This window comes from Lingula anatina, chromosome 1, assembly GCF_051362555.1.
Source record: "Lingula anatina isolate TDL-2025a chromosome 1, LinAna3.0, whole genome shotgun sequence".
Lineage (NCBI taxonomy): Eukaryota > Metazoa > Brachiopoda > Lingulata > Lingulida > Lingulidae > Lingula > Lingula anatina.
The window spans coordinates 36,906,966-36,917,586 of record NC_141767.1 but is presented as its reverse complement, the minus strand read 5'-3'; the positions used below and the strand labels follow the sequence as shown (position 1 = coordinate 36,917,586).

At 34.1% G+C, this 10,621-nt stretch overlaps 1 protein-coding gene across 1 annotated transcript; it reads right to left on the bottom strand.

Moving 5' to 3' along the window:
• Positions 1-1,227: 1,227 nt before the first annotated feature.
• LOC106158206 (ADP-ribosylation factor 6) lies at positions 1,228-10,408 on the bottom strand. Its single transcript, XM_013534108.3, has 5 exons — positions 10,200-10,408; positions 4,915-5,031; positions 4,377-4,480; positions 3,509-3,707; positions 1,228-2,518 (listed from the first exon to the last, which is right to left on the bottom strand). Exons 2-5 carry the CDS (start codon positions 4,994-4,996, stop codon positions 2,376-2,378), a joined length of 528 nt encoding a protein of 175 aa, XP_013389562.1. The 5' UTR covers positions 4,997-5,031; positions 10,200-10,408; the 3' UTR covers positions 1,228-2,375.
• Positions 10,409-10,621: the final 213 nt, after the last annotated feature.

The window sequence follows — 10,621 nt, the reverse complement described above, 5'->3', positions numbered from 1 at the left end:
AAATACCCAGATGTTATTTGATTGGTAGTAATAAAATAAATGTCATACTTTGTCTTAATTTAAATCAGAAGAATGTGTGTCAATTCTAGAAGCTGGTGAAAGCATTCTTTCTACATATTAGATTATACAAATTTTGCAAGAGAAGGAAACGGTCAACGATGAGCTCCAAAGATGTGTTAGGTGTTTTCTGTCACATCTAACGCATTTTACATATTTGTCCTGGGATTCAGATATGATGCCCGATGATGCCAACTAGATGAATGCGTACTTTAAATCTTAGACTTATGATACATGATCAACTTACATGATTCAGCTTATTTGTTAATACAATTTGCTTTAAACTTATTAATGGTCAAATGCTCTTTAAATGTTTTCTTAAGGTTTAAGGAACGGGCAATATAGGGCCTACACTGCCCCTGAATATTAGAGACAGAGAACGAAGACAACGGCTAAGACATCACCCCCCTCATTTATAGAAATAATAGGTCACGCATAGACGTTACCTTTTTTTATAAAAGAAATTTACTTTCCAACATCATGCTTTTAGGATACTATAGGTAGTTGCTATGCCTAAATACATGTATATATCCGCTCAGTTTTTTTGAGAGCTACAATAGCCTTTATAATAACAGCAAATCAGCATGTCTGAAATTTTCTTCCTTATTTTCCATGGCCATCAGACTATTTAGATTTAAAAATAAAAATTTTTTTAGCAAAAATATTTGTTTCTGTAAATTTTATCTTTTCTTCATATTATATGTGGGGCATCCACTTCAGACAGGATGAAAGATGATGAAAGGCAAACTCTATTAGAGAACATCATATTTCACATTCGTGCAACATTTTATATTAATTGCTTGTGCTGTATTTCACTCAAAACAACTTTGGTAACTCACATTTCTCAAAAATCCACCAACTAGAATTTCCAAGATGCCAAGAAGGGTCTTAAAACTCTTCAGTGTTTTTTAGATTCAAACAAAATTTGTTCCCTTCAACTCTCAAAATAAAAGGAACTTAATATATTCATAAGAAATTTAACCAGAGGAAAAAAACTGCACAATTTCTTTTAAAATGGAAGGTGGAAAAATGTCTAAAATTTTGGGGGCATTTTTGAAGTTAGATCTCATTAGTGATGGTCAAAAACACAAATAAAACTAAGAAACACTATCCTATGCATTGTCAGTTTAAGAATGAGGCAACTTTCTTACTGAAAATAAAACAAATAAATTATGTTTTGAAATATTTAATGTGATGTTGTGAGTACAAAATCATGCCTTGATGGTAGAATGTATACTCGCAAGACTATTAACATACACAAAGCCATCTTGGTTGACCTCTATATACAAATATTCATTTTACAATGCAATTTTGCTCAAGATATGGAATAAGTAGGAGGGGGATGGCATATGTGCTCAACCAGCATTCAGAACTGTGGTTTTGCTATTCTACACTCAACAATACCAAGCAAGCATTCAAACACAGGGCTATAGACAAATGTCTTTTAAATATGCACCTCTGCTGTTTTAAAAGTAGTCTTTTTTAATAATATATATATATATTTACAACCAATTGTTCTCTATACCAGTGTACAATATTTAGCTGTACACATGTTAATGGCAGCTATCTATTTAAGTATTAGTAATATAAGTGGGGTTTCTTGAACTTCTGGAATCAGTTGCAACCCTTTTTTGCAATCATATAAAAGAAAAAATTGCAGCTAAAATGCTACTCCACAACTTTCAGCATTAACTTTTCATCTTGTTTTCAAAAAATAATTTAGCAATAGTATATGATGCACTTAACTTAAAAAAATCCGAGACGATAAATTGAACCAGTCGAAGTGACAGACGATTAACCAAGGCGCCAGAGTTCTACTTTTGCAGCACCTTGTGCTTGCAACATTATCTGATGACAGAAAACCACTGGTCTACCATGAAAATGATAACAAACATGTTAGAAATGGGTTATAAAAACTTTCCGTATGTTTTCAAGAACAACTTTGATCACACTTTTCAGTTCAAAATTATCATAAGTTGGTCTCTAGTTTTTTTTCCAATCATTTTTACATTAACAGGAAGCCCCCTCCTCACTTTGTTAAATAATAATATTGTTGCTAGGTAACTCTTAAGAATCATTTAAGCCTCAATACTTAATATATTATGACTTAAGCTTTTTTTTAAAGGAAACTGAATCACATTGACGGCGAGGTGTTTGAACAAAACTGCTGCTGCTGTTATTTATGTCACCCAGTGTCACTGCAGTAGCAGCACTAAGTCACCATCCCGGCTTACAGCTGGCAAAAAATGTTTCTCTGTAATCCCAAGGTACGCAGTCAAGCACCTGTTTTTGACTAAGAGCCCTAGAACAGTTCCATATCATGACTTGTGATTCGATGTGAGCCATGTTAATCCCTCATACAACCCGTCTCCCGTTGTTGCACATGATGGCTGAACATACCAGTTACGATCACGTATTCGTGTCAGTCCGAGCTTTTCTTGTATTTCGTGTGGTTTCATTGCTGGAAAAAAGATGCAAATTTTATATAGCATATATACAAAATATATTTGTGTACATATAAGCATTACAAAAAGTTGTAAATATCATCTATCACCACCACTTACATGGACTTCTTATCAATTAATTTTTATTCTGCACTTTTATATGTATAAATGTGACAATAAAACTATTATTATTATGAAAATTATTAATTACAAGAAAAATGTCTTTCTATTCCAACATTAAAATTCTATTCCTAAAGCCACAAATCGAGATTGCTAGTATGTGTGGGGAAGCTGGGAGCCATTTTCTCTAACTTGAAAATTATTAGAAAGTTTGTAATAGATGAAATATGTTGATTTTTTTTTTCAGATTCCCACTCCTGTGACCTACAATTTAATAGCATAACGACTAAATAAAACTTGAAAATGAAAGTCCAAAAATGTCTTGTCAGCTCAAATAACTTTTTATGGGTAAGTGTCCATTATTTAATCTGTACATGCACAGCTCACTTAACCATGTTAAAAATGTCAAAATAAAGACCTCCCAAATGCCCAGATATTTATAATATTTTAACACGTGATAAAAACAGATAAAAATAAATAAAAAGTATTCCTATATTAATGTTTAAATGCATGTTCTGTTTGTAAGAAGTTGTCCAAAGTATGAATAATGAGATGCAAAATTAAGCAATGCATATGACTTCCTGTAGATTACCAGCCAAATGAATACGAAGTACATTAAAAAATTCCTCATATTCCCATTCACACCTTGACATGCATCCTAAAGTAGTTACCAGCTCTCTTTTCATCAATAGCCCATTCTCCATATCAGAATGTTGACCTGGGCAAAACTTATAAGGATGGCTATTGATTTACATATATGCATTGCATCTGGTAAATGATTTACAAGGAAATCATTGTTTGCAGACAAGTACAGCTTTTCTCTCCCCAATGGTAATGCATAAATCTTGAAAATAATTAACAAATTTAATAAAAATAATCACTCATACCGTCTGGTAGATCTTGTTTATTGGCAAAAATTAAGATGATTGCATCCCTCATTTCTCTATCATTGATAATTCTGTGGAGTTCCTGGCGGGCTTCATCTATCCTATCTCTATCTGCACAGTCCACAACAAATATCAGCCCCTGGGTGCCTGTATAGTAGTGTCTCCATAGGGGACGGATTTTATCTTGGCCCCCTACATCCTAAAAGTAATGGGAAATGGAAACCGCATTGAACAGAAAGACAAGAAATTTTCATCATTTTCATCAATCCACAATGAAATATAACAGCACCTTATACTGGTTTTCAATATAATGTTATGATGATTATAAATAGAATAATCTGGAGAGAAATTAGTATAGGGCAGATCTTGCTACATTGCAATAATCTGATATTATTTTCTAGTATAAACTACAACTAATTCTGATCCTTAAAGTACTGTTTTACAAAAGCAAATCATTTAACAATGCAGAACGATTCCTGCAAATTCATCATGCATAGCAGCAAGTATTTTACTTAAAAGAAAAGAAAGTGGGTAAAAGTTCTTCCAAACTAGAAAGACAACACAAATAGAAAATTTATATACTGCTTACAGACAGCAAATCTAAACTGCCAAGTTTTTTCACGGACATATGCAGTCATTTCCAATATTCTATTTTCAATATTCACTGCATTATAAGAAATATTTACACATCTCTTCCAAATCCAAATGCTCAGACTGTTGAGCTTTGGGTGTCACTTCAGGATTTTATCACCAGCATTTTGCTCAGACTCTACATTGCAATCACATTAAATATCTCACATTACTGAGGCATGAGCAATAGGCCCTTATCACTCATATCAAAACGGTAAAGAAATTTTGATGTACTTACCCATACATTAAATTTGACATTTTTATAAGTAACAGTTTCTACATTAAATCCTACTGTTGGAATGGTTGTGACAGATTGACCTAATTTGAGTTTGTACAATACAGCTGAAAATGTGGTTAAGGTAAAACAATCAAAATTATTAATTTTATGTCCTAATCAGACCAACAACTGCTACACAAATATTCAAAACATACCACGCATCCCACATCAGAGTCAAAGCACGAATGAAACATAATGTATGCAGGCATATGACAAATATGGTGCATAAAACAAGTTATTCTACTAATCTCAAAATGATATAAAATGTTACAGGAAATGTCATACACATGGTAGCCTATGTTATGTGAATAGGCAACTGAAAACTGACACTGAGTGTCCTGAAGCCCACACCATTTTGTTTGTTCAACTATCCCACTTCCAGGTCTTATAATATGAGGTTGTTTCTCAGTGGGAAAGAGATTCTTTTTGCCACTAGAACAGACAATGCAACCAAAATACAGAGCCTGTCTGAGGACAGATTGTCAGGTTTTAAGGATACTGGTTTTCCCTGCTGCGTCTAGTCCTAACATGAGAATTCTCATCTCCTTGTTCCCAAATATCTTAGATATTAGCTTCCCCATTGTGGCTACTATAGCACAGGCGCCACCGTAGAGATCTGAAAGTAAAAAAAAAGAAAAAGATTCATGAAAAATAATCTTTCATGTGCAAAAATCAATGGAAACCATTATGTCAATCATTAAATACATGAAATAGGTATAATATGAGCTAGATAATATTTATCCCCTTATTGACAGAAATGAAACAGTGAACATGACATGTAAAGGCTCTTCATCAGTTTTATATCAGCATTTATCCTTAGAATAGCATTCATTTGCTAGGCTCTCATCTGACTACAAGCTCAATGGTCGGTTAATGTGTTCATAATATAATGACCACAAATTGTCCCTCCTTTGCGGCAAGTGGACAAACTGAGGTCGTTTTAATAGCTCCCACACAGCACAGTAAGGTCAGAAGTCAACTCAACCAGCCTGCGAGTTATCTGAAGCAACTCTACCATAACAACACCTCAGATTATTCTTTACATGACTTGCTATCAAAATGATCATTTTTACCATCTTCTTTCACATTCTTTGTTTTCTTATATTTGTGCAAGTAACAGTGTTCACGTGACAACACTGTATTCTTGAATAAGGCAGCAAAATTATGTGACACATTTTTATGATTCTCTCTCTCTCTCTCCTGTCAGCAAGGAATTGACCTGTTATCTCACTGACTGAACTAAATACCGGAAAAGACACCAAATAACCTTGATGAACAAGAGAATAAAATGTACTTGAAGTTGATAATCAAGACATACAAAAATCACTAATTTTTACACGAAATCAGAGATTGGTATCAAAATTGAATTATACCTAGATGTGGAGTCACTTTCTGACACTTTTAATCAAGGCTGCATGCATTTGTATCAAAAAACATTGTCTCATAATGAGTGCAATCCTACATTTGTACATGTAACCACACTACCATTAATATCATCAATAAGACTTGTTTAGCTGGTAGAAATCAGCATTTATGGTGGTTCAATATGACTTGGTGGACTGACACAAAAGGTGTATGCTGCTACAAAGAGCAGTAATAGAGAGGGAAATGGGGAATGAATATATGATAAGTAGGTTCAGGAATCACAAGGACTAGATGAATCATCATCTCGGGGCCCTATAGAATAAGAATCAGTGGAATATATAAAATGAATAATCGCCTTTGACTCCACTGTTTGTGTAAAGGTACTGCCTGCCACAGGTTCTGAATTACACTACACTTATTGTTGCTGTCTTTATGAGGTAAGCAATACATGCTGATATTCCAGAAAGAACATTTTCAACTTGGAATCTGCTATGATAAAAAACAAAAATATTGGAAGATAATGGCAAGTTTTTTTCCCATAACCACAAGTCCAGATACTAGCTCATACTGAAAGGTTGCAGGTAAGAAACTACAAAAAGAAATGAAAAAGAGATATTCCTTGAAATGAAGCATATCATGCTGACACCATATTTTTTTCATGACCACACCTGGCCCTTGTCAGTACTGTTGTTTCAAAGAATCCACTAAACATTAGCCTACAAAGCATTCAGTTAAGAGACCTTGCCAGCAGTAACTTAGATTCTCTTCCCTGCACCAAGAAGGCATCAGAGACCTTGTTTCGAAAGGTCTAAAAATTAAGCAAATGGTCCCTTTTTGTAAAAGTCCTTGCTCGACAAAATGGAATTGCTATGGCATGACTGCTTTGATTAAAATAGCAATTGTTAAGCAGTCTTTAGGAAACTTGTATCTGATTATGAACAACATTTAGCAGTGGATGTGGTGATCCGATGTCTACTTCTATCCCATTTCATCATGTCTTCCCAAGAGCTCTAATATGTGTACATCTGCCACCAGAGAAAGTGATCGCCATTCTTGTTAACACACCCACACAGTCATGATACCTACATATTAATGGACAGTCACATTTCCAATAGGCTGAACTCATTAACCTTCAGACACAACTGTCCTAGTATTGACTTGCGTGTAATGAAATAACCTGTAATAAATATCAACATACCCATATAGCCCTGCCTGCCTGATGTCTTCCCAGTGCAGTGAAGAGAATCTAAAGTTGAAAGTTACTGAAGGCAAATGATCACAAATGCTTTGTCGACCAATTCCAGCCACATCATCCAACATCAATCTTAGAAATTACCAGTAAACCTCCTGATGGCCACAAGGGACATTGAGCAGATAGGAATTGCCCATCTTCCCACTGTCTATATTCCCCCATTTCTTCACAAAGTATGGAAGCAATGAAATGGGAAGAAATCATTGCATCCATAATCCAATTTTTACATGGGCCAATGTTAGCCTTGAAAAAATATTGCTGCACAACATACTGTAACAGAATTATGCACATTTTGCTTTTATTCCCTAAGGTGCAAATAGTCACTGCACTCTATAAATACAAATTAGGTTGTGAACCATACAACACAGACTTAACATCAGATTACACACTGGGTTTCCGTTAATGTAACTTTGGGAGGCATTAAAAAAAAAAACACATTGCAACATAATGACTAACTGCCACTTAGAAATGACTCCCAGTTTATTAAGAAGCAAATATGAGCAAAAAGCTGACAGAACACTTATATGCACATGCTAAACATGGAAATGCCATGTTAGTATTAAAATATGTTGAGCATTATCACGTTACTAAACGCTTGAGAAACTTGCAAGAACACTGGCTTGATACCAAGACAAATCTCTAAACAGGGAGGCTGAAACATTGGTTTCATGTTCTTGTGGATATGAGAACTTTTCTTTTACTTTCCAGGGAAAACAGATGCAGGTAATTTCTAAAACTGCCCTAGACATACAAAATCACTAATTTTTACACGAAATCAGAGATTGGTATCAAAATTGAATTATACCTAGATGTGGAGTCACTTTCTGACACTTTTAGAACTCTGACTTTTTGCTTAGATAAGTTAAAACTGTCATACTTTACTTATCAGAACTTTCTTATCTACTCATTTTTCTGTATCTCTAAAGGAAATTGTCTCCAGCGTATGAAGACAAAACTTAAAGATAACATATGGCCCTATGGCCCAGTGATCTTGTTGACTTTGGTTTCAGAACAATCCATGATGAGTTAATACTAATCAGGTATCTTTATACAATTTAAATATTAATCCCACTTTGGCCTTTTATTTAAAAGTTTAACCATAAAAACAATGCCCCCTCCCTTCTATTTACCTCCTATGCAGAGCTTAAGTCCACTGAATTTGTATTACCAATATAGTGCTAAAGATTTTCTCATATAGTTACCCATAAAGCTCAGCAATGCATTTGGGTTATATAATCCATGGGGAATAAGTAGCCTGCTTATCAATAGATGGAGTTAAAAAGTAATCAATATGTTCCAAGAAATCCACTCAGAGCAACTGGACCTCCTTAGTGGTTTGTGAACCTATGCCAGGCCATTGATATCTTAGTTCATACTAGTAACAACTTGGAAAATGACAACCTTTTGGCAAAACATGTCAACAAATCAGAAACTACAAGTAACATTGCTTTATACTGTAAATTACAACCAAAATACTTTTCAAATTCAATTCTGAATTGAAATCCAAGTTTGGAAAGCCGGAAAGCTATTGCATGACATCATTTCTTTTATACCAGTAGAGGCTGGTTTTCATTTTATATAGGATGAAAATGTGAAATGGGAATCGTAAAAATAATACTGCACTTTTGTATGGATTTTCATCACTTGGAGAATGTTTCAGTGTTACGTTTTATTGAAAGTCTAGAATAAATGCAGAGGTCATAATACATATATATGATAACAGAAAATACTACATCTGCACAAACGTGACAGAGCAAACATGCTGTAGGCTACTGGTATTAATCATATCAAACTGTACAATTCTGTTTACATGTCCTTTGAAAGACATCATGAGAAACAAACAGTGGTGCACCAACATTTTATTTTATAATTATAAGTGACACATAACAGAAAGTATATATAAAGCATCCTGTCATAACACCTGTTGCATTACAACACATACTGTGTGCACATCTGAATAACAGGCTGACTTTATCCAAGATATTCTGAAGTAATTAATGTGAGTCAAATAACCTTTTTTAAAAAGTCTGATAATAAGGAGAATAAGAATGCACAATTTGAAATTCTTTTTGTGTGACACACCCACTAAGAATGGCCTGATGTTATTATGCAGAGTTACAATTAAGACAAAGATTTTTTCATGTTTTGGTTCATTGAACATAATAAAGTATTATTTGTAAATTGATGTGTTTCACAGTTGACATGTACCAAAGTGATATATTTTAAAGCCTCCTGTCAATTTAAAGCTAGAATAACCATGGTGAACATGGCTAAAATTTAAATCTTGAAGAAACACCATCTTACAGAATCATAATACAAGTAACCCAGAAACAACTAAATGCTTGTATAATCAACTTCCAAGTCATTGTTTGACTTGCTTATTATAATCTGTTTGAAAACAGTTAGTGTGGCATTGAGTAAAGAAAAAAAAAAAAAGTAATGAAAGTTTGTTGTTTGATGTAAAAAGGGTGTTACAAAAACAATGTCCAAGTTAATTAAACTACCACTTGGGTAGTTACTCTGATGATATGAGATCATCAATCTGAGAGACCCGCCCAATCACCTACAAATCAGTGCAAGAGGGTATGGATAAACAGATCTAGTCCAGGTGTGTCTTGTCAGAAAGTTCATTTTGCATGAAATGAAACTGAGACATCCAGAATAAATTAATAAAACTGAAGATTAACTGACTCTTTTTTTTTAAAAAAACAAAGTATGCCACATTTACATGTCACATACTAGCAACAGTATAGTTATAATATAACATTTGTTAAGTGCAACCATATTAATATTATTGAATAACTTAAGTGGGGGTATTTGACTTCAAGTAATAATGGTGCCTCTAAGAATGGCAAACGAAATAAAAAATCATACAGCATTCATTATCAAAATATTTGGCCTCAACGACCCTTAGCACACTTGGTCGTTGCAATTTTGTCACTGTCATTTGCACGTTGACATTCGTCTAAATATGTCAACACAGTTGACGATGTGTCAGCCTCGAAAAGACGTAACACGAAGAACAACCATAATATGTAATAATTATACGTCCCCTCTGGGAGTTATAAGAGAAATATACACTCCCTTGGAGATGACTAACCAAACAGAAACGTTTTAAAATTGATGCCATGTCACTGAGCCGGCGCTTTTCAACTTCCTGCACTTACCTTTTCTCGTCAAATTCTCTTTCTCCTACAGTATATTTCTATTCAATATGGCTGATGTATGAGATATGGTTTTATCTTTTTAAAATGGAATGTCAGGGACAGTTTTTGACGGTAAACCCACTCTGATTAAACTCAAATTCATCGCTTCCTGCACCACACCGAAAAGCAATGGCGGTTGGGACACTTCACTCCCCTAAATAAGGAACTATTTTAACGATTATCACTATTGGCTTTCGCTTTTAAGTCTAGATTTAAGAACAAAATGAAATTTGATGACAACTTTAACATGAAATTATCATTTAGAAATAGTAGGATAGAACTTATGCAACCAAATTTCATAATATTTGGACCGGAATTTTGCGCATGAATATTATGGCCCATAAATCCCGTCGAATCTCGCGTTATCTAAATATAACACACCT

What these genes read in the sequence shown, in the direction of transcription:
- LOC106158206 (XM_013534108.3), bottom strand. Translation starts at nt 4,996, where the DNA reads ATGGGGAAGCTAATATCTAAGATATTTGGGAACAAGGAGATGAGAATT. An exon ending in AGACGCAGCAGGGAAAACCA is followed by an intron (nt 4,481 to 4,914) that starts GTATCCTTAAAA and finishes CCACATTTTCAG; the next exon opens with CTGTATTGTACAAACTCAAA. An exon ending in TAAACAAGATCTACCAGACG is followed by an intron (nt 2,519 to 3,508) that starts GTATGAGTGATT and finishes TCTTTTTTCCAG; the next exon opens with CAATGAAACCACACGAAATA.